The sequence below is a fragment of the Equus quagga genome, chromosome 11 (genome assembly GCF_021613505.1).
Source record: "Equus quagga isolate Etosha38 chromosome 11, UCLA_HA_Equagga_1.0, whole genome shotgun sequence".
Classification (NCBI taxonomy): Eukaryota; Metazoa; Chordata; class Mammalia; order Perissodactyla; family Equidae; genus Equus; species Equus quagga.
This window is the reverse complement of record NC_060277.1, coordinates 66,627,229-66,652,947: the sequence shown is the minus strand read 5'-3', so window position 1 is coordinate 66,652,947 and position 25,719 is coordinate 66,627,229. Positions and strand designations below refer to the sequence as shown.

Genomic DNA, 25,719 nt, shown 5'->3' with positions numbered 1-25,719 from the left:
TCCCCTCCTCTCAGACCTCGCCGTCCCGAGCCCAGGAGCAGCACTTTTAAGTCGCTTCTTCAGCCCAGAACTTTGGCTGGTGGGCGGAGTCTTCACACGAGGAGGGGCGGGGCCGTCTGAGCTCCCGGGACCCTTTTCCCAAACCTTCCCAGCCGGCTGCTGGCGGGAACCTGAGGGGTGTGTCCCGCCGGCACGCTGAGGGGGCGTGGCCTCACTGGCAGATGCGAAGACTCTGCCAAACTCCAAACCCAGGGCTCGGGGAGGAGGCGTGGCCTTCTGGGGTGTGCGGGCTCCTGGCCAATGAGTGTTGTGAAGGGCGTGGCCGGGGGGCTGCGGGGGCGCCTCGGGTCTTTTCCCCTGGCCCGGCTGGGCCAGATCTCCCGGAGCTGCTCTCCGGCTCCTTGGCTTGTGGCTGTGGATCCCGCCAGGCCCGCCCTCCACACATCACTCCAGGACCCCAGTCGTCCCCGCGTCCTCTGCCCGCCAGGCCGGAACCGCAGACCCCCTGTCGCCTCGCTCTCATCTACTGCAGCTCCTGCGCCTCCAGCTCCTAAGACGAGATGCCGTCGGGTTTTCAACAGATCGGCTCAGAAGTAGGGTTCAGCATGCGAGGGCGGGACGGGGACATGGGTCCGGCTTTTTTGGGGCTGGGGTCGCGATTGGGGTCAACTAGGGGGCGGTCCCTGCGCAGGCGCAGGGGGTGAGGATGGAAACCTGGCTGTTTATGCCCGGGCTGGCCAACCCGTGACAGTCGGATTCCAGTCCCTCCAAGAGGCAGGGTGGGTTTGGGGTACCGTCCAGGGCCACAAGCCGCAAATGGATTCTGCGAGTCTGGGGTTCGGGCCATTCTCTAGTGTGCGGCGCGTTGCGCCGGGATTGGGAACACCCTGCCCTCGATCCAGCTTGAGAAAGCAGGTCCAGACAGGTCTTGCCCTCCAGGAACTGTCCGTCTGTCCCGGCTCGCGGGTAGTTTTTCGAGGACCGGAGGATCTCCGTGGGTCCCCACCCCCACTCCTGGCTGTCCTCCCAGACGCTGAACTTTCCCTTGGCCCCATGGTTGGTGGAGGGACCGGGGGGTAGTGTCAGCCCCCCTTCCCCGAGCTCAGGTTTCTGCTTGGAGACAATCTGTGCCGCCAGAGGCCACCACCGCCACCGCCCCTCACACCACCTTCCCGCCCCCATCCCCTGAGCGTGATTCTCCCAGGCAAAAGCCGGGCATGGCCCCCTGCCTTTCATTGGAGCTTAGAGGGGGAGGGGAGGCCCAGGGCGGAGACAGAGAAGGCCACCCCAAGGGCCATAGGCTGGAAGGAATGACCGCGATGTCCTTTTTGGAATTGCCCTTCTTGAGCTTGTTGGGGGCTTCCAGGAGCCGCTGAGAGAACCCCCGGAGGGGAGGGAAGAGGACAGAGGCTGATGATGATAAGGCTTGGGTCAGTTTATGAAACCAGCACTGTCGGGGATACTGTTAACACTTAATTTTGATTTTCACACTTTCTCTGACAGGTAGGCAAAGCAGGCGACATTAGCCCTGTGTCCCCTAAGCTAGAGGAAGCCTAGGTTCAGAGTGGGGACGGGACTTGCCCAAAGTCACACAAATCTGAACTCAGGGCTCTTAAGGCCAAGCCTGTCCCAAGGTCACAGAGGAATTGTGAGTCCTAGGTCCCAAACATTTCTCTGCCTGCTGATCTCAAACATCCAGTTTCTCCCCCATGCCCTGGTTACTGTCTGGTTCTTCCTGCTCCTGTTTACACTGAGCTCTTCTGGCGATTCCTAATATGGCCCAGTTTCCCTCACCCAGCACGTTGGATGGAACCCAGCATCTTAAGGCTCCGGCTCGGCCTGGGCCCCTGGAAGAAGGCAAGGAGCCACTATTCAGTGTGATGTGCCTCCTCTCTGCTTCTGCCTGCCCAGGATGGGGAACCGCCTCAGCAGCGAGTCACTGGGACCCTGGTCCTCGCAGTATTTTCTGCTGTGCTTGGCTCCCTGCAGTTTGGCTACAACATTGGGGTCATCAATGCCCCACAGAAGGTGAGGCCTCTGCAGCTGGCAGAGTAGGGGTGCCCAAACAAGGAGGCAGGGGATGTCAGGGGTGAGCAGAGAGGGAAGGGTCTCCACCGAATCACTCCTATGCTGTGCCCCCAGGTGATTGAACAGAGCTACAATGAGACATGGCTGGGGAGGCAGGGGCCTGAGGGGCCCAGCTCCATCCCGCCAGGCACCCTCACCACCCTCTGGGCTCTCTCCGTGGCCATCTTTTCTGTGGGCGGCATGATCTCCTCCTTCCTCATTGGCATCATCTCTCAGTGGCTGGGAAGGTATGGGGCTGAAGGACAAGGGTGGGAGACAGGAACGTAGTCACAGCACGGGTGCCCTGACTCTTACGTCTCCACTCTTTGCCTGCCAGGAAAAGGGCAATGCTGGTCAACAATGCCCTGGCAGTGCTGGGGGGCAGCCTCATGGGCCTGGCTGACACTGCTGCCTCCTATGAGATGCTCATTCTTGGACGGTTCCTCATTGGCGCCTACTCAGGTACCCACAGGCACCATGGCCTGCCTAGTGCCTTGCTCTCCTTCACTATCCCTGGGTTTGGGGGTGGGAGTGGGCAGCTGCCCTCAGCCTTCTCTTCTTCCCTTTGTCCAGGGCTGACGTCAGGGCTGGTGCCCATGTATGTGGGGGAGATCGCCCCCACTCACCTGCGGGGTGCCTTGGGGACACTCAACCAACTGGCCATCGTCATTGGCATTCTGATCGCCCAGGTGACTGGGCCTGGCCTCGTGTGGGGCTAGGCAGGGGTTTGGGATGGGGCTCTGGGGAATGGGCTGAATGGCCTGCCCTCCTTCCCATCCTTCTCCCACAGGTGCTGGGCTTGGAGTCTATGCTGGGCACTGCCACCCTATGGCCACTGCTCCTGGGCATCACAGTGCTGCCTGCCCTTCTGCAGTTGGTCCTACTGCCCTTCTGCCCAGAAAGCCCTCGCTACCTCTACATCAGCCGGAACCTGGAGGGGCCCGCCAGAAAGAGTGAGCTTCTACCCTGTCTTGCTAGCACCTGTCCTCCCAGGCCCCCTCCCTGCCCTCTCAGGCTGACCCTCCTCACCTTCAGGTCTGAAGCGCCTGACAGGCTGGGCTGACGTGTCTGGAGTGCTGGCTGAGCTAAAGGAAGAGAAGCGGAAGCTGGAGCGTGAGCAGCCACTGTCCCTGCTCCAGCTCCTGGGCAGCCGTGTCCACCGGCAGCCCCTAGTCATTGCAGTTGTGCTGCAGCTCAGCCAGCAGCTATCGGGCATCAACGCTGTATGTATGCGGCACCTCTGGGAGGGGCAAGGGTTAGGGAACAGCCCAAGAGGAGGGGAGAAGGGAGCCAGCCCCCTCCATTAAAACTCAGGGTCAGTCCAGCTTGGTGTGGCTGCAGGGGAGGAAGGGACATCCCTGCCATCTCCTTTTCTTCTCCCCCACCTCTAGGTTTTCTATTATTCAACCAGCATCTTCGAGAAGGCAGGAGTAGGGCAGCCAGCCTATGCCACCATAGGAGCTGGTGTGGTCAACACAGTCTTCACCTTGGTCTCGGTAACTGCTGGACTCTGGAAGGGCCCCCACCATTGGCTTCACATCCCTGGGTGTCCTGGAGGTCTACTCTTGGTGGCCCCCACACACCCAACCCCTTCTACTTCCTGTGCACTGAAGGCCCCCTGCCAAGCCCATTTCTCTGCCCACAGGTGTTTTTGGTAGAACGAGCTGGGCGCCGGACACTCCATCTCCTGGGCCTGGCGGGAATGTGTGGCTGTGCCATCTTGATGACTGTGGCTCTGCTTCTGCTGGTGAGGCCTAGGGAGATGGAAGGGGACCGGAGGCCCAACTCATGGGAAGTGCCCCAAGAGGCTCTGTGAACAGCCAAAGCCCCTCCTCAACATACATGCCTTCCATCCTGGGGCCAGCCCGTGTGCCAGGACTGTGGTCTATGCTCCTGAGGGACCCAGGCTGTATTTTCTCCCACTCTGGGAGGAAGCTGTAGCACAATTCTGGCAGCCGAGAAGGAGAGCCACTCTCAAACCTCAGGAACAATTCCTAAGGACCCAGCTGTAGAACCAAGGGGGAATCAGCCATCATAAGAGCTGAGAGACATGACATCCCCTCTGCCCTGAATTGGCATAGGGCAGTCAGCTGAATGTCAGCGTTCAGAAATGCTCAATCCCCTGTTCTAACCAAGGGTGGCAGACCCCCTAATCCTCCCCCCCCACGCCCCCCCTCCCCCAACCCCGGGGGGCACCCCCCCCCCCCCCCCCCCCCCCCGCCACCACCACCATGAGCTACTAGGAGGAATAGATTTCAGTTCTCTGGATGGAGGGCAAAGGAAGATCCAGAAAGACCTGACCTGAGTTCCCCACCCTTCCTGCCTGGTCCCCCACTAGGAGCGAGTTCCAGCCATGAGCTATGTCTCCATCGTGGCCATCTTTGGCTTTGTGGCATTCTTTGAGATTGGCCCTGGCCCCATCCCCTGGTTCATCGTGGCTGAGCTCTTCAGCCAGGGACCCCGCCCGGCAGCCATGGCTGTGGCTGGCTTCTCCAACTGGACGTGCAACTTCATCATTGGCATGGGCTTCCAGTATGTCGCGGTAGGTCTCCTGCCCCTGTCCCATTCTCCCACACCGTAAGCCAGAGGAGGGCAACTCACAGCTAGCCCGCTTGCTTTCCAGTCAGGGACTCCCCTGGCCCATAGACTGCTGGTCTGGGGATCACTTTGGTAGATCACATGGGCCCTGAAGACCACCTGCTCCACCAGAATCAAAGGAAAGAAGGGAGCTGGAGAGCCACAGAGGTGTCTTCAAAACAAACTAGTGGCATAACATATGTACGCTGGGAATAAAATTATAAACTTCATATTAATACTGCAAATGTCTGGGAATCCACCCTGAGTTCAATAACTCAGGATAGTAAAGAGAGAGAAACTATAGGAGAGTTGGGGTCCAGAGAATCCTTTTTTCACTAAATTCTCATTCCTGGTAATTTCCATTGTCCTGCAAAGGAGCCACTTGCTTTCTGCAGTATCCCAGCTCCCTATGAGGGTCTTTAGTTCCTGACTTGCCTGAGACCATCCCTCGCTCCCCCCAGTCAACACTTCTTTTTCCACCTGTCCCAGGATGCTATGGGTCCCTACGTCTTCCTTCTATTTGCGGTCCTCCTGCTTGGCTTCTTCATCTTCACCTTCTTAAGAGTGCCTGAAACCCGAGGCCGGACGTTTGACCAGATCTCAGCCGCTTTCCACCGGACACCCTCTCTTTTAGAGCAGGAGGTGAAGCCCAGCACGGAACTTGAGTATTTAGGGCCAGATGAGAATGACTGAGGGCAGGCAGGGGTGGGAGAGCCGGTGCTCTCTACCCCCCTCAGAGCCCCCTCCTTCTCTGCAGCACTTTAACCCTCTCTTCCCCATTACTTCCAGGGTGGAGGAAACCCTGCAGCCTGGTGGAATTGGGAAGCTGGAGGGAAGGGTGGTCTGAGCACCCCCTCAATCCCCTCGTGTGACTCTTGGATTATTTATGTGTTGTGGTTAGGCTGTGGTCATCAGGGTGGGCCATTCTCCCCTCTCGTCCCCTCCGTCCTCCATAGCCCACCCCCACCCCTTCCAGCCTCAGCTCCAGAATATTTTCATCCCCCTGCTAGAGAAGGGGGATTGGAGGGGGGAGGCGTTAGGACTGACTGTTTAGTGGAGGGGCAAGTGAAGCCAAGAGCAGGACTGGAGAAGAGAAACTGAGTGTCCTGCCACCCTGGACTCCTCCCACTCTCTGGCACTTTCTCTGAATTCTTGCCACATAGACTCTGGGTGAAGGGGTGGTCTGTTTTGACCCCTCCAGGGCAAAGGATGCACCCTCCCAAGGTCTAACCTCACCTCTGTCACTGCAGGCTCAGTTCTCTCGCTCCACTTTCCACGGCGAGAGGGAACACATGCCCTTATGTGGCGAAGGGAAGGGACAGCAGGCTCCCACCTCTAGACTTAGGGCTCTGGGTCCTACCCCCACTGCTCCCCAAGGCTTCCAGGTGGGGGTCCCAGCTCTTTCCTCCTCTCTCATCCTAGAAGGGTGTTGCACCCACAGGCTTTTGACCAGCTAAAGGAAACAAGAATTTGAAAGGCTGCCTGTAAACCCTGGGCTTGGAGGAGCCTTCAGATATTTTTGTATATGTCTGAAAAAGGGAGAAGAAACTGAAGGTCTGTTGTACTAAATGTATATATATAGATACGTATATAAAGTCACTGTATGAGACGCGCGTCCTGTCGTGTGGAGGCACTCAAGGATGGCTGAGACAGGGACTGTGACTTCCCTTCCCCCCTCTGCCTCCTCTCTATCCTGCCTTAGCCCGAGGCTGCAGAATCCTCTGGATGCTATCACTCGTGCTTCCAGTTATACTTCTGGTCATTGCTTTTATTAACAGTAGTAAATGCTCCATAAGTTGTAGCTGCAAGTGCCAGACACTGCTCTTGGCACTTTACAAAACACTCATTCTACAAGGGAGGAATCCCCATTTTACAGATGGGGAAAGTGAACGTCACGGGGTGAAGGCACTCCCTCAGAGCTGCACAGCTAGAAACAGGGGCACACGGAGTCCAGAGCAGGCCCTGCCCACTGCCCCACATCCTCCTCCCACCTTCAACAGGGAGCGATCAGCGAGTATCCAAACAGAAAAGAGGCAGAGACCAAGACGACAGGAAAGCCTGTTTTTGTTTTTACTGGAGGCTCAGGTGGCACATGACAGTTCATAAAATGGCTTCAGAGGTCGGGGGTAGGGGTAGAGAGGAAACAAAAAATAAACTGGGGTGGGAAAGAAAAACAACCAGGAGGAGGTAAGAGCTGGCTGGTTCCTTCTCAGCCTGATTTAGGGGAGGGAGGTGGTGCCTCTGAACAATAAAGATGGATCCCTTCCTTCAACCCTTGGTAGGGGAGAGAAAAAAAAAAAAGCAAAAGGCTGTTGCTTTGGCCCTCCTGAGTCTCAAGGAAAAGGGGGAAAAGCCGATGTTTTGATGTCATGAATTATGGGAAAGGGGGGAGGGGGTCCTGGATAGGGTACGGGTCAGTTGGAAAAACTGGCAGATACCTGAGAGAGAAAAAGAAATGGACAGTCACAACAGCCGCTTCTCACGACCCAGTGCCCTGCCCTCATGGCTACCTGCCCTGGGCCTCCCCAAGAGCAGCCACTCACCAGATGGTAGCTCTGGGTATCCTTTGAGTTGGAATCACTCCAGTATGGTGGTGGTGGGGTCCCCACTGTTGATGGGGGCTGAGGTCTAGAGAACAGGACTGTTCTACTGAGATTCTCCTGTTCTTTAGAACCCCAGCTTCAACCTTCTCCCACCTTGTCTCTTCCATGCCCATTGCCCCTTCCCACTCCTCCCCAGTTCTCACATCCACAAGCTGGTGCTGTGGCTCCAAGTGGAGCTGAGAGGGAAGTCTGCAGGGGGTGACACGGGCTCGACTGCCTCTGCTAGGGTTTCTTGGTAGGTGGGGTGCCTGCCAGGAGTGCGCCCAGCAGTACTGGCTCTTGGGTGTCAGGGTGCACAGAAGCAGGTGGGATGGGGGTGGGGGCAGGGCCAGGATGCAGGGGAGCAAAGGAATAGAGTGAGAAGGGAAAAGAAGAGTATAGATGGAAGGAAGGGAAGAAGGGAAGTCGGCCCCAGCTTTTTCTTTCATCCCCTTGCACCCTGGGTAGACAATCCAAGGTCTCACCTCTGGGGCTGTGGGCTGCCTGGGTCCAGGGGGCTGCTGCCGTCGCCGCTGGAAGTAGGGGCGGTTTCGTGGGCGCTGAGGCTCAGGCCGGGAACCATCAGTGGGGCCTTGGCTGGGCTTGGTCTCGCCATCCCCACCTTCTGTGGTAGGCTGCTGGGGTGGCCTGGGGCGGAAGGGCCTGGGGAGAGAAGTGGGGACCCTGAAGGGAGCAGGGAGCCCAGTTCAGACCACCTCTCTCCCTCCCTCCCAGCAGTCCTCCAGCAGAGGAGGACTAGCTGCTTCCCCATCCTCACCCGGACCCCACCCCCAGGAGCCAGGCATGCAGCCCCTAGAGCCTGCTGCTCCCTGGGAACCTCAACAGTAATTGCTCAGCTACCCAGCCCTCCTCACCACTAGCTTCAGGCTCTTATTAGAACTTAGCTCTTCCCCCTCCCATCCTCCTGTCCCCTTCCCCCTGGGGACCAATACTGGATGTGAAGGGGAAGATAGAGCTCCGGAGAGGGAGTCTTACCTTCGGTACCTGGGCCGGAATCTAGGTGGGGGGACCCGCTCATCTCCCTGCTGCTGGTCCCCCTCCAATGGGGCTGTCTCTTTGGGTTCTACCCCATCAGTGCCCTGGGGACATACAAAGGCCTCGGTGAGCAGGTGGGACACCAGGTGCCCAGGACGCAGGTCTCCACAGCTCTTCCCAGGCCTCAGTTCCGCTTCCTCTGGGGACTCTGTGTCTCTATCCTCACCAACTCCCACTCCCTTCCCAGGACTTGGGTAGCTGCTTCCCTCGTTCCCAGTTCCCCTCACCTCCATAGGCTGCTGCTGGTTGGGGGGCCGAGGGCCTCGCACAAAGCGCCTTCGGTAGAAGAAGGGTGGTGGGCGCCTTCGTCTGGGCCGCTGCCCAGAGTCTTCAGCTCGCTCCCCTTCGCTGCCTGGTTCTGTCCCGCCTGATGGAGCCTCTGCCACCATGGGTGGCGGGGCAGCTGGGCGAGGCCGGGGAATGAATCGGCGGAACCGACGTCGATTGGGGGCATAGCGGCTGCCTTTCACTGGCACCCCCCCAGGCCCAGTTACATTAGCAGCTTCTGCACCCTGGGAAGAAGGCGGGGAGGAAACACAACTTGCTCCAACGACAAATGCACAGCATTCCAACACTTCCAACACTTGCTTGAATTAGTCCTCCCCTTCTTCCAGCTAAACTCCCCTCTCTGGCTTTCCCTCGTCTCTAACTTCTGCTTCTTTCCACCCTCCCCAGGGGGGCAATGACATGTGTTTGGACAAGTACAACTTGTCCTTTGGACTAGCTGCTACTGGACCCTTTGGAGTTTAAGACTGGAGTTGGGGATGGAGAAGAGGTCTGGCAGCAACCGTCCATCTTGCTGCAGAGGGCTGCCTCTGAGACCTGGGGACAGGGCCCTGTGTGGAGGGCAAACATGGGAGTGCTTGGTGAACTACAACAAAACCCAGCTATTACTGACTGATGACAGGGACATGTTCTTTAGGACATCCCTTAGAGCAGCTAGAGTGTTAATGACAACTTCGTGGGAACACGTTCCTGCTCCCACAGCCTGGGCTAACCAGCCAGAGGAAGAGCTGGCCTCCAAAGCCTGAAGCCCAAAGCCTGAGATGCCCTCCAGGCCATCCTCCCACAAGCTTGGTCGACTCTATATCCCAGAGCAGCCCCCAAACCTTCTCTCCTTCCACGACATCAAACTCCACAGTCTCCCCATCTCCAACGCTGCGCAGAAACTTCCTGGGGTTGTTTCTTTTAATAGCTGTCTGGTTAGGGGAAAGGTCATGAGAAAGGTGAGGACAGCAAGCCGGGAGCCTCTCTCTCCCCTGCTGGGTCCACCACCCAATTTCATCCTTTTCATCATTTCACTTGTGGGCTGGGGCTGGAGGGCGGAGCAAGAAGGTAGTCAGAGTTTAGGAGGGGAAAAGCCATAAGCTAGGGGCCTCAGGACTGATTGTGCAGTTACCGCTGTCCCCAGGATACACTCCCTCCTCCCCTTACCCCTTGGGGATTTCAAAAAGGGAGGCAAGAAACATGAACTCAAACGCAAAACCAAAAGCAGAGAAAGTCTAAAGTTGCAAAGCGGGTAAAATGGACTGTGCTGCTTACCTCAGTCCCACTGAGCGCTCTTTCCACCAAAGCGGTGGTTCTCAAACTGTGGCGAGCATCAGCATCACCTGGAGGGCTTGTTAACAGACTGCTGGGCCCCTCCCCCAAGTCTGACTGATTCAGGAGGTCTGAGGTGGGGCCTGAGAATTTGGATGTCAGGTGATGCTGCTGGTGCAGGGACCACACTTGGAGAACCACTGCACCCAAGTACTTCTAGCCTGTGTCCTTTCCCTCTGAACACTGCCTATGATTCATTCCTGTAGTGTTAACAGGTCCCAGTAGGTAGTGAGCGTGCTGTGCCTGGAGGGCAACAAGTACATTTCTTACAGAGACAACCCAACACAAGTGGGGCCAATGGCAGTTAATACAGGCACCTGAGGCAGATGGGGAGCAGAACTATTTCCCGGTGGGCATGCTGTTGTGAGAGAAAAGCTGGAAAAAGATGATCTGTGCTGTGAAGGATTATGGCGAAGGCCATCAAAGAGAGGGCGGGTTCCTGCCCTCAGAATGCCAACCTAGCTCTTACCTGGTGAACAAAGACGTCCTCTTTGGTGTCATTCCTGCAGAACAGGATGGGTCGTTAGGGGGTATGTGGTGAGGCGCTCATCTCCACTGAAGCCTCACTAGCTGCCCATTCCTAAGATAGTGGGCCCACTCTCTCCAGCCTTCCATGGCTGCTTGGGGGCAGACAGGGCCCAGGGAGCAAGACAAGAGCCAGCAGGGCCCCTGGAAGCTGGTACAAAGAGAATGTACCTAAAACCTCAGTGAAAAACTTGGGCTTCATGAGAAGGGCGGAGGGGGAAGGCAAAGGCACCTTGAAGGAGCTGGGCCAGCTCTTTACCTGCTGAGCACTCCACCTTCTACCCCAGGGGCACCTTAGAACCTGGTAGTGCTGGGTGTAGGTGTTCCTAGCCAACCGCCCCACTTCCCCAACCCCCATCATGGCTGGAAAATTCCGCTCTGTCTCCTTCCTTCTACAGTCAAGTAGGGAGAAAGTGGGGACAGGGGTAGAGGTGCAGAACAAGTTTAAGGGGACAATGTGTCAAGAACTTGCTCCAAACAGCCACAAAACTTTATTCTCATGCTCAGCCTGGCGGTGAAGCCCAGGGTCAGCCTCCCTCTCAACACACCAAGGGATCAAGGATGAGAGAGAAGATATTGGTTCATTCTCTATAAGTCGTCTGCCTATCACCCCAGTTTATCCTCGCACCCCAAGGAGGGCAGTGAAGAGGTTTTCCTTTAGAACCTCCCAGGGATCTTCAGTTTCCAGAATTAGAGAGGGACCCTTCCCTAGAACAAATGTTCTAGCTTTAAAACACTTGGATCTGCACAAAGGTCAGCCTGCTTAGAGGCAATTGGGGCCTCCCAGGAGGGCCGGGCTGGGCAGGGTGCCCAGGCTGGGGAAGGGCCCACTGGGGGAGACCTGGCTCTGCTCAGATCTACCACTGAGGCCCCGCTCAGTGCTGAGAGGGCGTGGGGCTGCTGAACCAAGAAAGCAGGAGCTCTGGCTGGGCTGGCCCCTTCCTCCCCCACCCCCACCAGCCTCAGTCCCATCAGGTGGGGTATTCAAATGAGCCAACAGCTCTCTAAGGGAGATGAGTTATGAGAGTGCTATGTGTACTGCCTGAAACAGGAAATGAGGAGTCCAGCCTGGAGCCCTGAGGCACAGAGAGCAGGGACATTCTGCCCCAAAAGGGGGCAAACTAAACCAAAAGATGAGACAGACAAGCTGGGAGGATCAGAGCCAGCTTTGCCAACTTCCTAGATCATTAACCCTCTGCTGCCCTTGAAGAATGTAGAGGAGGTTTCATCTTGCCCACATTTGTGCTGTGGTTAAAGACTTTCAATCAGCGTCAGCTGGACATTGCAACCATGTGCCTTGGCAGGGTAGAGATGAGGCTGGGAAGGTGTCCAGTCCCACAAGCCAGTTTGGAAGACACCCGTTCCACCCCCTCCCTGAGTTCCTCGGATACCTGTTGATGAATCCGTAACCATTCCGGACGTTGAACCATTTGACAGTGCCCAGGACTTGGATTGCTGCCAGGCAGAGATGCAGTGGGGACAGTAAGATGGGGGGAAGAGATGGAGTTGGACTCAGTTTTGAGACACTCCAAAATCTAACCTACCTCCCTATTATCTATTAAGCTTAACTGCAAGCCAACCAGGTTTCACTTAGCAGTTTCAAGGCATTCTCATCCCAGATCCATCAAACAGAAGCCCCCACGCAGCGGCGCTCAGGCTTTCAAAATCCTTCCAACTCTAAGGCAAGTTCCTCATATGCTACAAATCCAGGCCCCTCACCTACAACCGGGTACTCACCTGGTCCACGAAGTCCCGCCCTCAGGTCACAACTGAGGGCTTTTCCAGCCCTCCCAATGTCAGGGTCCCTAGTGCACCTGCTTCCTGGGCTGAGATATTTGCCCAGTACTAACCTGAGTCAGCTAGGCCAAGTCAACCGCCCCGGGGGCGTGGCCAGACCCTGAGGTTTTATCCTCCACCCCAAGGCCCTAGCTGAACCTGTCGACCACGCCCTCCTGCCCAGGAAGGCAAGGCAGGATTTCCCACAAGGGGAACTCACTTTGGTCGGCTGCCCCCAGCCCAGCCAGACCTTTGAGCCTCCAGGCCAGGCCCGCTCAGCTTTCCGACCCCATCGGGCTCCACGTTGCCCCTCCCCCAGCCCGCCGACCCTTAAGAGCCGCCCTGGCACGCGCCCCCCCCCTCACCCAGCACCGGCTTGTCCGCCTGACTCCGGGCGGGGGGTGCGGGGGTCCCCAAGGCCGCCGTCGCCGGGTTGCCAGGGGTGCGGGGGCCCGGCGCCGAGGGCGTCCCAGCAGCGGGGCCCGAGGCTGCTCCGACCCCGCCGCTGCCCGCCCCGCCGCCTGCTTTCTGTGGCTCCCCGGCGGGCACCGGTACCACCACCGCTACCACCCCTGCCGCCGTCGCGGGCACCGTCGCCGCGGGGGCCGCTGTAGCCACCGCTGCCGCCTCCGCCTCGCTCATCCCGCCGGGTCCAGTACCGGCCCCCGCCGCCACCTCCTCCTCCTCCGCCGCCGCCTCCGCCACCGCCCCGGCTCCTCCCCCCGGCTCGCGAACCCGCCGCCCCGCTCGGTCCTCGCGCCCCGAGCCTCGCCCGCACGCCGGCAGCGGGCCCTGAGCCGAGGCCAATCGCAGCCCGCAGCCGCGGCGCGCGCAGGCCCCGCCTCCGGGCCACAGGCCAATCCTAGCGGAGCAGCCCCCCGACCCGCACGCCGGCCCCGCCTCCCGGACTTCGCGCCGCGGCCGAGGCCCCCGCCCGGAGCCCCGTAAGTACACCTGGGCCCCGCCCCGAGGCTGTCACGTGACCATTCCCAACCCAGCCCATTGGCCGGCGGGCCCTTTCCCCTCCCCCCTCCGCCCCTTTCCACCGGCCGCGGGAAATCAAACGGGCTAGTTGCGCCCCAACCGCCACCTGGCGTCTGCGCGAAGGGCGGGGCGGCGGGCGCATCGCCAAGGTTGCCCCTGACGACAGAGGCGGAGGCTGGAGCCGGCAGCCTAGGTTCTGGCTGTGAGCGCAGCACTCACCTCCACCCTCGGGACCGCCCTTACCCGTACTGCCGGGTGTGGACGCCTCCTTCCCAGTACCCCGCCATCCCTCTCCCTGCAGGATGCACCGCACGCCCGGGGCTGCGGTGTGCGTCTGCGGAGCAAGCTGGAAGGCGCGGCAGAAGGACTTTCCCAGCTCACGGTTGCTCTCACAAGCTGGGCCTCTCACTTTTGTTTTTGAGCTGAACTACATATAGCAATATGCACCACTCTTTGCTGAGTTTTGATAAATGTGTCCATCCATGTAGTCAACACCCTAATCAGGGTATTTTTCCCTCGCCCGAGAAATTTCTCTGGAGCCCCTTCCAGGCAATCCCAGCCTCCCCGAGACCACCGCTGTTCTGATGTCTACCACGGTGGATTAATTTCAGGGTCCACCGTGGGCTCGGCCTGGCGGGGGCCTCCCTCTCCGGCTTTCTGCCCTCTCCCTGGCCACTGCCCTCCGCCGCCTTTCATTTCTCCAACTGGCTAGGCTCTGCGGACTCAAGGCCTTCCCCCAGGCAGTTTCCACTGCCTCGAACGTGTCCTCCGTGTCTCTCAGGGTGAATTCTTCTAGTACCAGCTTACATATCACTCCTCAGTATCACATCATCTTTTATTTTTCTCATGGCATTTTTGAAAATATAGACGTATCCTGTTCATTTGCTTCTTTATTCTATTCCTCCTCCCGCCCCGTCCCCTGGACAACGCTAGACCGTGAACTCCACAGCAATAAGAGCCTGGTAGTTGTGCCTGACACCTGGAGCAGTGCCTGGCGCAACATGGGCGCTCAATATTTCTTGAATAAATGAATGGTCCCCATTCCACAGATGAGAAGACTGTGGTCCGGTGCGAGGCTTGCGCCAGATTTCGCGGGAACCCGGAAGGTCCGGCCCTGGAGCAGCAATCTCCCTTCCAAAGTAATGAGGCTCCAGAAGTCGCTCCTTCCGAGAGGCGCCTCCCCGACCCAGGGAGGAATCGGCCGGCGCTAGGCAGCGCGTATTTTTAGCCGGGACAGCGCGCTCCGGGGCAGCACTCGTGCCTTCACGCGCTGCTCTGCCCCACGTGCGCTTCCCGAGTCCTGGTGTCCCGGCCAGGCCCTGCGTCGGCTCCCCAAATGCGGCCGCCGCCAATCCAGGTCCAGGCGCGCCCTCTGCCGGCCACTCCCGGAGGCCGCCGGCATCGGTTTGCTCGCGGTCCTTCCACCAGCTACCCCGCCCACCCCACCCCTCCTTGCTCTTTCGGAGTTGAGGATTCTGTTTCCCTGGGCATCCGACACAGTGGACTGAAAAAGAGAAAAGATGAAAAAACAACTAAATCACAAGGCGAAGCCGTGAAGGACACAGACAGTACTACCCTCCCTTAGGACCAATTTACCTGTGCCCAGCCCTGAACTCAAGGAATGCGAGCAGCACAAGACCAAGGCTGGAGGAAAGCAAGCAAGAATCCTCTCAGTGACCCCGGCCACAGAAGAATCTCATGGAAGGTACAGAGGGAGTTCAGGTGTGGACTGGTTAACAATAAGGTCTGATGGTGAGCTGAGGGGAATCTCTTAGGAAGGGGAGCCCTGTTTGTAGTAAGATTAAAAATGTGTCAGGAGACCAGGGGTGGGGGCGCTGCAGGGAAAGGTACTCCCGGCCAACGACACGGAGCCGAGAAACACACATGCAACAGTTACTTGCTCTCTATCCCCATGGATAAGAACTCGCAGATGCCACAGAGAGATGCAATTAATTTCCCTATTCAGGTGAAGGGTTTGTGCCGGTAATTTTCTGGTTATTTAAATATTTCTAAGTGCCGTAGTTAACAAGGGCTCCAGGCAGTCTAGTGAAAAAGCTTTCTCCTTTTTGTCACTCTCTTCCCATTTGCTCCTGCCCACCTGAAGTTGTCTTGCTTACCTTGTTCACTGTTTACAAAAGTAAAAACAGAGCCCTTGCCTCCATAGCTATTGTCCTATACATCTCCAGTAATTGAACACCAAACTTCCAGAGAGCAGTCTTTACTGTCTCTACTTCATCTTTTTCATACCACCAATCCAAATCTGGTTTCTGCCTCATCGTTCCACTGAGATGGGGTCCACAATCCCTTCCTTTTTTTTTCTTTTGCAGGGGAAGATTTGCCCTAAGCTAACATCTGTTGTGAATCTTCCTCCTTTTTGCTTCCTCCCCCCACCCCAAAGTCTCAGTACATAGTTGTGTATACTTGTAAGTTCTTCTGGTTCTTCTCTGTGAGCCATCACCACAGCATGGCTGCTGACAGACAAGTGGTGTGGTTCTGCTCCCAGAACTGAACCCGGGCTGCTGAAGTGGAGTGTGCCGAACTTTAATGGCTAGGCCATCAAGGCTGGCTCTTCAATCCCTTCCTAAATGTGGTTGGTTTTGGGTTCTCTTTTGACTCCATCTGGAGAAATGTTCCTGCCACACCTTCCACGGCCCGATCTTCCCCCATGCCCTCATACCTCTCCTTTTGTGGCTTGTTCTCCTCCACCAGCCTCAATCTTTCCTGGACTGTCTTCTCCTGCCACCTGCCTTCTGGCAGTCATTTTACCCGTGCTCCAGGTTTGGGTGACCACCTGCTATTGCTGGCTCTTAAGCGTGTCTCAGGCCTGAGTCCTTCCCACCATCCAGCAGACTCCGAGCCAGGCCCTCTCTAGCCACTTGCTCCTCAGGCTTCCGAAACTTGACAAGCCCATGTCTGAGCTCCTCTTTTTTTGACCCTTCCACCCCCTCCTCGCTGAGTTATGTCACCACTTACAAACAATCATTCTTTAGTGCCCGTTCATTGTTTGTAGACCAGTTTTCCCTGGACGCTCAGGCTTAGCACAGCAAAGGGAAGAGCTGTGGTATCAAATTGAGATAATCTTTGAAAGATTTAACAGATGGTGTCACCTCTGTCCCCTAGTACCAACTACTCTCAGAACTTTCCCCTCCAACTGTCTTGTTGCAGCCTAAATCAGAGTTCACTTCTTCTCTCTTCTAACGCCCGTGCCACAGAGTGTTCCCCACCTACAGCCTCCATCTTGTCTTCTCTCACTTACTCTTCAGCTGCAGTTACTTTGTCCTTCCCTCTTTCCAGCTTCTCCTGGCTCTCTGCCAAGTCCTTGACCTTCTCTCCACCTTCTACCTCCTTGTCCTACCTGCTATATCTGATATTACTTGCCACCTCCTTCTTGAAACCTCTTCCTTATCTTGTTTCTTTTTGACCTAATAGCAGTAAGGGTTAGTATTTATCGAGCAATTACTATGTGCCGCACGCTGTGCTGAACACTTTCGATGCCTTCAGTCATTTAGTCCTTCCAACAGCCCTGGGAAGTGGATACTATTATAATTACCCCCGTTTTGCAGGTGAGGAAACTGAGGTATAGTGAAGTTAAGCAACCAGCCTAAAGTCATGCAGCTGCGGAACAAGCCAAACTGGGATTCAAATGCTGATCAGCCTAAGTGCAGAGCCCATCTTCTAAGTCGCCAGCCTCCTTCTGCTGCGCTGGGACTACACTTTTCCATCTTCTTCAACAATCCCTTAGCCCCTGATATTCAGGAAAGACTCTGGCATCTGCCATGTTACCTAGTTCAATGGATCCGTTTTTTGCCCTCCACCTCTGTCTCTCTGACAGATGCAGCTTCTTCAGGGGCTCCTCAGTCTTTTACTTGCCCCTTCTAGAGGTCGGAGACCCCGGCTCTTCGTGTTCTTTCGACACTACCACTTCTCCTGTGGAGAGCTCATCCAGTCCCCCTGCTTCAGATAAGACCCATCATGGGTAGAATTGTGTCCCCTAACAATATATATATTCAAGTCCTAACCTCTGGTACCTGTGAATGTGACTTTATTTGGAAATAGGGTCTTTGCAGGTGTGATCAAGTTTAGATGAGGTCACCATTGGTCAGATGAGTCCAATAGGACTGGTGTCCTTAAAGACAGATGCATGGGGAGAATGTCATGCGATGAGAGAGGCAGAGACTGAAGAGCGGGGGCTGCCTGAAGCCGGAAGAGGTGGGAATGAGCCTCTTTTCAAGGCTTTGGAGAGAGGAGAGCCCTGCCAACATCTTGATTTCAGACTTCTATCCTACAGAGCCATGAGAAGAAATTTCTGTTGTTTTAAGCACCAAGTTTGTGGTACTTTCCTACGGCAGCCCTAGGAAACCAATAAACCCAAACACAGATGAATCCCCAGTCTATGCCTCCAGCCCAGACCACGTGAGCTCCAGACCTGCGATAGCCAACCGCCAACTGGAAATTTCCAGGGTCCGCTCTCTTGGTAAAGGGCTCCACCATATCCGGATGTGGAGATATGCACCCCACTGCCCCTACCTGGTTCACATTGTCAGCATCTCTCACCTGCATCACTGCAATGGCCTCCTGCCTACTTGGTTTCCTCGTCTCCAGAACTGCCCCCGCCCAATCTATTTTTCACAAAGTACCTCACAAGCAAAATAGCCTCCCGGTCATTCTGTTCTACCATCCTGCTTTATTTTCACTGTAGTATTTACTAGTACCTATTTTGTTTATTTGTTATAATAGTTTGTTCCTATTTTCTTGTTTATCATTTGTGAGCTTAGACTCTCATCTGTCTTGCTTGCTGCTGTATTCTCAGCATCTAAAACTGTACCTGGCATCTAGTAAGTGACCAGTAAATATTTGGCTGAGTGAATGAAGGCAGCCAGAAACACCTCTCTCAAATGCCTTTTTTTCTGGCAATACTTAGGCATGTTAAACATATACACTCCCTATGACCCAGCAATTCATCTTCTGGGCACGTGACCCACAGAGATTCTTTTTCAGGTCTATAAGGAGAAATGCATGAGAATGTGAAGGTGGGAAGCTAGAGGCAGCCAGGGCCTCCATCACTGGGAGCGTGACGGAGGAAATGTGGTAGGCATGCACCATGGCATATCATGCAGCAGTTAGAAGCAACAGGTTCAGTGTACTTATGGCAACGTGGATGGATCTTAATAACACGGTGCTTAGAGAAAAAGGGAAGGAACACAATGAGATTTACAGCAATCTCACTTATTTAAAAAGACACATTCCCACAAACAACAAATCACGTCCCATCAGAATATACAAAAATGAAAAGATAGACTTTGGCATAATTGCCTATAGAAGGAAAGGGATAGAAATGGGAGAAGAGGTTAAAAATAAAATAAAATAAAATAATTAGGCAAATTTCTGAATGAATGAATGAAATAGTCTATTCTGCTTAAAACTCTTCAGCAGCTTCCCATTGAAGATTCATAGGTAAAGTTCAAACCTCTTAGATTAGCTCTAAAGCCCCAAGATCCAGCCTTCTGTCTCGCCATGGCCACTGAGTCCCTACGCATCCAGGCCCCATCCCTCCGCCCTCACTAGTCTTCTTGACGCTGGTCTGAATTGTCCAACTCAGTAGCCACTAGGTACATGTGGCTATTTAAGTTTAATTGAAATTAAATGAAACAACAAATCCAGTTCCTCAGTCTCACCAGCCACATTTCAAAAGCTCAGGAGCCACATACGGCTGGTGGATACTGTATTACCACAGATATGGAACATTTCTTCATCACAGAAAGTTCTAGTAGACAGCACTGCTACACAACCATCTCTTTATATCTCCACTTCTGTGATACTAAATCTTGTTCTCAGGGATTCCTTATTTGAATTCCAGGCATTTATTGAGAACCTTCCTCTGACCATGTAGTGAGGAAGACAGAGGCACCAGTAACTGTAATGATAATCGCAGTGCTTGTTAGCAACTCTGTGAGTCTTCTAGAAATATTTCAGGTAGTTTAGAAGAAAATGTGCATATTTATTTCTTCAACAAGCATTTATTGAGCATGTACTGTGTGTGCCAGCTACCATAAAAGGTGCTGGGGATAGAGTTGTGAACAAGACATGCAAGATCCCTGCCCTTATGTAACTCATGTCTAGCAAAGGAGGCAGTGAAATATGATACACGTGATAATTACAGTTATAATCAGACCCCTGAGGAAATGCTCAGATTGATGTGATCCAGAACAAGAGGATGTAGGCGGTTATTCTGGAATTGGGCTGTCAGGAAAACACTGCCAGGAGGTGTGTCACTGTTTATGCTCTGACCTGACGGATGAGAAGAAGACAGCCAAATGAAGGGAGGAGGGACGTGAAACAGCTAGTGCAAAGGCTCTGAGGCAGAAAAGACTTGAACCTATTGGAGGAAAAAGTTTAGTGAACGAGGAGGAGGGTGAGGGAGGCGGGACCAGATTTATTCCAAGAGTGATGGGAGGTCTTTGAAGAGTTTTAAAAAGGGCAGTGAGTCATATGGCCTGATTTATTTTTTTAAATAAATTTTATTTTTAAAAGCAGTTTTAAGTTCACAGCACAATTGAGCAAAAGATACGGAGATTTCTCATAAACCCCTATCCCCATACATGCACAAGTTCCCTTACTTGATTTATGGTTGTTTTTCTTTTTGGTTTTTCCCTGAGGAAGATTGGCCCTGAGCTAACATCTGTGGCAATATTGCTCCATTTTGTATGTGGGACGCTGCGACAGCCTGGCTTGATGAGCATGACTTGATGAGCCCAGGATCTGAACCTGCAAACCCGGGGCCACTGATGCGGAACATGCAACCTTAATCACTATGCCACTTGGCCAGCCCCTGATTTATGTTTTTAAAATATCACTTGGCTGCTCTGTGGAAAATAAACTGGAGGGACGCAGAGGTGATGGGGGCATGGATTAGTGTGGGGGTGGTGAGGATGGAGAGAAGGGGACAAGTTTGAAGTCTGTTTTGGAAATAGTGTCTGCAGGACTTGGTGGTGGACTGGATGTGAGGGTGAGGGAAAAGGAATCAAGGAACCCAGGTTTTTAGCTTGAGCCAACTTGGGTGGATGATGATGAGAAACGCTGGAGGAGGAACATAGTCGGGAGCTTGGTTGGAGCTTGTTTGAAACATCCCAGAAGAGAGCTCGAGCCGGCAGTTGGAGGTAAGCATCTGCAGCTCAGGAGAAAGTCCGGGCTAGACTCACGCGTTTGGAGTCCTGAGCACAGATGGGATTTCTAGCCCGAGGGTTGGGTGAGCTCTCTGCGAAATAAGTGTTGATCTCTATTCTCATAGATGAGGAAATGTCCCAGAGAGGCTAAGTGACTGGGCCAAAGTGAAACAAACAGTGCGTGGCCCAGGGCAGGAACAGCACGGCCGTGTCTGGGAGGCACAGGAAGCCTGTGGGGGCTCTTCGGAGGGACAGCAGGGGTAGCTGGTTGGAGCCTAATTCTGTCAGGCCTCGAATCCAGGTGGAACCTTGTTTTGAATGAGTGGCCCCTGAATGATTATATAAAGCCCTTTACTGGGTTGTTCTTGGTTGAACTGAGTCATCTCAGAAGACTGGACGCCATTGGTGGGGATGCAGGCTTCCCTGGCAGGCTCCAGAGGGCAGTGAGGGTGGAGGGATGTTTTTCTGGACAGGCAGGTCTTTGGAGCCTCTCAGATCAAACTCTCACATTACAGCTCAGTCTGGGGAGCCAAGGTAGCGCCTGAGATGGACTGCCTAGAGGACGTGCCGGGCTGACTTGGAGGACTCCTTCTCCCTTCAGGGGTGGCAGGAGGGGAGACGCCCTCCTCTCCACACAGGCCTCAGGTGAGAGGAATGCTCTGTCGTGTCTAAGCTCCACTTTTAAGGCTGTTTCCACTTTGTAGAGACAAGCATTTACTGATTCCCACTCACCTCTGAGCTGTCCAGCCCCCTTTTCCTTCACAGAAATTGGGGGTGCCAATGGCCAGAAAAGTCTGATATTCTAAGCTGGACCAAGTATCCTGAGGAGGAGAGGAGGTGAGCACAGGAGAGAGAAGCGCACGCAGGTCTCAGGCCTGTTCCCTGGGCAGTCAGGACGAGGTGACCTGAAGTGTGCCCAGAGAGTATTCTTTAATCTCTAACTTCAAACTCGCGTCTCACTGGCTTCCAACACTCTTCCTTCCTGATTCCCTCCGAGCATTGGGCAGTTTCTCCTGCTCGGATTGTCCCCCTTCCCCATTCATTTATTCTATAAACATTCAGAGCCAGCCACAGACCACGCTCTGTGGTGGGTGCTGGGGATGCAAAGACCCTGTTCTCACTGAGCTCATGGTCTGGTGGTGTAGACTTATGCATTGTCTGTAAGACAAGTGCTAGGTAGGGGTGAGCACAGAGGTGGTGAGGCAGAGAAGATGCCAACCAAGTCAGCCTGGGAGTGTCCAGGGCGGCATTGGCGGGAGGCGGAGCCAAATCCCAGTTCTGACAGGCACGCAAGAGTTGGCCAGGAGGAGACAGGAATGGGATTAGGGTTGTGACTGTAGCCAGGTGCACAGGCCCGCGACCGAAGATGCAGCAAGGGTATCCCTGTCAGAGTTGAGGCCCCAACCTGCCCTTTGGATCTTTCTGGTCTTAACACAGATGTCATCTGCACCTCACCTCCTCTCTTACATCTTGAGGTATTATTTTTTTTTTAATTTTTTTATGTTGATTTGTTGAAGAATTTTATTTTATTATTATTATTATTTTTTTTGGTGAGGAAGATTGGCCCTGAGCTAACATCTATTGCCAATCCTCCCCTTTTTGCTTGAGGAAGATTGGCCCTGAGCTAACATCTATGGCCAATCCTCCTCTTTGCTTGAGGTAGATTGTCCCTGAGCAAACATCTGTGCCAATCTTCCTCTATTTTGTATGTGGGATGCCACCACAGCATGGCTTGATGAGTGGTGTGTAGGTCTGTGCCTGGGATCCGAACCTGTGAACCCCAGGCCACCAAAGTGGAGCATGCAAACTTAACCACTACACCACCAGGCTGGCCCTTGAGGTATTCTTTTTATTGGCCTAGACAAGCCAAGAAGGATTGACACCCAGCTAATGTTTCTTTATGCCTCACTCACAGAACTCCCAGGCCCTCCCTTACCCTGTTGAGGGCCAGTCCTTCTTCAGGTTCCCCTGCTGTGGTGTCTCTCCTGCCAAAAGACCTGCCAGGCTTCTAGGCTGGGTTTGGCCCTGTCTTGGCGCTCACTCAGCCTCCAAATTCCTTGCAGTGGGCCGCATCACTCTGCTCTGTAGTTGCCTGACTACCTCTTAATTCCCGCCACTGGCTGCAGGGCCTGGCACAGAGCAAGGGATCTGTCAACAGCTGGAGAGTGAATGAATGAATGATCACGATGAACACTCTATAGCCATTTGTGATTGGCTCATTGAGCTCCCTTCCTCTATGAGCTGGGTCTATGTTCTGTCCCCAGCCCTATTCCCTACTCACTTGTTCTTGTTTCTAAGACACTTTCGCTTCTTTTTTTTTTAATTAAAAAAGATGAGCTAACACCTGTTGCCAATCTTCTTTTTTTTCTTCTTCTCCCCAAAGCCCCCCAGTACATAGTTGAGGATTCTAGTTGTGAGTGCCTCTGGTTGTGCTCTGTGGGACGCTGCCTCAGCATGGCCTGATGAGCAGTGCCATGTCCGCGCCCAGGATCCGAACCAGCGAAACCCTGGGCTGCTGAAGTGGAGCGTGCAAACTTAACCACTCAGTCATGGGGCCGGCCCCTCTAAGAAACTTTCTGACTTGTCTCTCTAGCCAGGTTCAGCAAGGCCTCTGGCAATAATGCGTGGGGAGAACTCTGGGGTAGGGCTTTTCCACCAGGCCCAGAAGCACTGTGGTCTCCTTCTACTCCACCTCCACCCTCTTTTTCTTAGCTTTCAAAGAAGCAAGGTCAAAATCACAAAGATCCCTCAGGCATCTGCTCAGGGTGCTCCTCCTGCTCTCATACCAAGTGCCATTCATGAACCCATCACTGACTGGCAGTAGCCAGGTACTGGCCTGAGCACACAGACCAACATTATATATTTTTTTATTATCTGATAAGCTCCCCTGATCCCAGTATGGCAGGGACCATACTGCTAAGCCCGCCACTCTTGCATCCCAAGTATCTCGTGCTTCATGGACTCAGTAAGTATTAACTTAATGAGTGGATGAGTGAGTGAAGGCAGTCAAGGTTTCTGCTATCATCCCAGCAGCTGGGTGCTGGGAGAGCAAGTCCAAGAACCCACCGCCATGACCACCAAAGGGTTACCTATTTGCCCTCCCTCAAAGTTCATTTGGTGTGTATGACTTTTATGCAAGCCCATGATGGTGGAAGGGAGACTAGTCCCTGCCCAGGCCCCCTGATAATGATAAATTCTCACTGTGCAATATTTGTACCACAGAGAAGCCCCCCACCCTGACCTTAACCCCTGCCTGTTTTCCTTGTACTTATATCTGGAAATTCCTTCCATCAGCTGACTTAATTTACCTTCATATGCAACATAGAATCTGTTCACTGTGATCTCGGATGCATTTTTTTTTCTGCTTTTTCTCCCCCAAATCCCCCCAGTACATAGTTGTATACTTTTTTTTAGTTGTGGGTCCTTCTAGTTGTGGCATGTGGGACACCGATGATGAGCTGTGCCATGTCTGCACGCAGGATCCCAACCGGTGAAACCCTGGGCCGCCGAAGCAGAGTGTGCGAGCTTAACCACTGGGCCATGGGTCCGGCCCCTTGGATGCATTTTTAAAAAGGCATAGAAAAAAAGTTGGAGGAAAATATGGTAAAACATTAATAGTTGTCTCTGGGTGTTGGGTTTATGGCTAATTTTTTTCTTATTATTCTCTACATTTTCCAAAACTTTTTCTACAATGGAATCATATTTTTATAATAAAGAAAATTTGACAGAATCTTTTTAATTATGTAAAATCATTCCTCTTGATACAAATGGAACCCTGTCTCTTCCAGGTAAGGGACAAGTGGCGCAGACAACAACTGGTTTGTCCTCAACTCCAGTCTTACCTACCTTCCCAAGCCCAGCTCTGCCGTGAGACTAGTGTGCACAGCCCATCCAACTCTGAGCAGACTCCCCAAGAATCTCAGAATCCCAGAACCTTAAGAGGATTGCCTAATTCCTGTATTACTGCATTTATCTTCAGGAGTGACTTGGTTAATACGTTATGTCCGCCAGCCACACAAACTGAAGGCACCTTTGACCTACCCTTTGACTTCATCTTCCTCATTCAATTAATCACCAAGTTTCATCAATTAAATCTCCAAAATGTCTCTGGTGCTCGTCTTTTCCTCCCTGCCTCATCACCACTGCCTTGATCCAAACCTTCATTCTTGCTCACTTGGGCTACCGTCAAAGGCTCTTTGCTGGTCTCTTGCTTCCAGTTCAGCTCCATTTGTTTCTTCCCAAATATAACAGCTTTGTTTTTTTTAAGCAGTTTTAGGTTCACAACAAAATTGAGTGGGGGGTCGGCCCTGTGGCCGAGTGCTTGAGTTCGCGCACTCCGCTTGGGCGGCTCCGGGTTTCACCGGTTCAGATCCTGGGCACGAACGTGGCACTGTTCATCAGGCCACACTGAGGCGGCATCCCACATAGCACAACCAGAGGCATTCACAACTAGAAACGACAACTATGTACTGGGGGGCTTTGGGGGGAAGAATTAAAAAAAAAAAGATTTGCAACAGTTGTTAGCTCAGGTGCTAGTCTTTAAAAAAAAGAAAATTTAGAGAGTTCCCATATACCTCTCCCCTACCCCCATGCACAGCATCCCCCACGCACAGCATACCCCACCAGAGTGCTACATTTGTTATGACTGATGGACCTATAGTAACACATCATTATCACTCAGAGTTCATTGTTTACATTAGGGTTCCCTCTTGGTGTTGTATATTCTACGGGTTTGGACAAGTTTATAAAGACGTGTATGCCCCATTGTAGTATCATACAGGATAGTTTCACAGCCCTGAAAATCCCCTGTGTTCCACCTATGCATTTTGATCCTGTGTCACCCATGGCTGGAATGAGCTTCCTAGAACCCAGCCACATCAGTGACTGGCATTGCCTCTGTTACCTACTGAAGAAAGACCCTGCTCCTTCGCACAGACTCGAGACTCCACGATCTGGTCCAGGCCTCCCTTCCGCCTCTACCTTTCATTTGCAATCTCTGCCCTCCACCCCAACCACTGGCATGGCTCCTCTTTTCACTCTGCACTTCTTCCTCCACACCTTTGCTCTCACTGGTCCCATTGTTTGGAATGCTCTTTACTCTTATTTCTACCTTTTTCCCCAAATTCCACCCATTTTTCAAGGTCCAGTTATTAAAATTCTGCTTTCCTCAGGAACCCTTAGTCCAAACCCCCATTGTTTGCTATCTGAACCACATGATAGTTTTCTAACCTCCGGTTTCTCACTCCTTCAACCCCTCTCTCACACTATTGTTGGACTATCCTGATCTAACCTTACTTTATATGCATCAGAACCATCTTTCCTATTAGTGGTCTCTATCAGTGGTGTGCTGCTAAAGGTTTAACAACTGGCTCTGGAGAGGGGGCCCTGAT

The 25,719-nt window shown here is 53.7% G+C and overlaps 2 protein-coding genes and 1 long non-coding RNA gene across 5 annotated transcripts; 2 read left to right on the top strand and 1 right to left on the bottom strand.

The window, feature by feature from the left end:
• The first annotated feature begins 102 nt into the window (after window positions 1-102).
• SLC2A4 (solute carrier family 2 member 4) lies at window positions 103-6,253 on the top strand. The gene is made up of 11 exons (XM_046677644.1): window positions 103-593; window positions 1,912-2,028; window positions 2,143-2,315; window positions 2,405-2,529; window positions 2,641-2,756; window positions 2,858-3,020; window positions 3,103-3,290; window positions 3,459-3,563; window positions 3,713-3,814; window positions 4,406-4,609; window positions 5,134-6,253. The coding sequence occupies exons 1-11, from the start codon at window positions 561-563 to the stop codon at window positions 5,335-5,337; spliced, it is 1,530 nt and encodes a 509-aa protein (XP_046533600.1). The 5' UTR covers window positions 103-560; the 3' UTR covers window positions 5,338-6,253.
• Window positions 6,254-6,692: 439 nt separating this feature from the next.
• Window positions 6,693-14,015, bottom strand: YBX2 (Y-box binding protein 2). 3 transcript variants are annotated; one of them, XM_046677646.1, is made up of 9 exons: window positions 12,548-14,013; window positions 11,798-11,861; window positions 10,351-10,384; window positions 9,392-9,481; window positions 8,510-8,794; window positions 8,223-8,326; window positions 7,712-7,910; window positions 7,188-7,272; window positions 6,693-7,082 (listed from the first exon to the last, which is right to left on the bottom strand). In XM_046677646.1, the coding sequence occupies exons 1-8, from the start codon at window positions 12,822-12,824 to the stop codon at window positions 7,222-7,224; spliced, it is 1,104 nt and encodes a 367-aa protein (XP_046533602.1). In that variant the 5' UTR covers window positions 12,825-14,013; the 3' UTR covers window positions 6,693-7,082; window positions 7,188-7,221. The 3 variants fall into 3 exon arrangements, with proteins under 3 accessions (XP_046533602.1, XP_046533603.1, XP_046533604.1); XM_046677647.1 differs by having other exon boundaries at window positions 7,712-7,889; window positions 12,548-14,011; XM_046677648.1 differs by lacking the exon at window positions 7,188-7,272 and having other exon boundaries at window positions 6,693-6,918; window positions 12,548-14,015.
• A 6,161-nt stretch (window positions 14,016-20,176) lies between these two features.
• LOC124247867 (uncharacterized) lies at window positions 20,177-24,375 on the top strand. Its single transcript, XR_006890847.1, has 3 exons — window positions 20,177-20,630; window positions 20,845-20,974; window positions 24,118-24,375. It is a non-coding gene; the product is annotated as an uncharacterized LOC124247867 (long non-coding RNA).
• The last annotated feature ends 1,344 nt before the right edge of the window (window positions 24,376-25,719 follow it).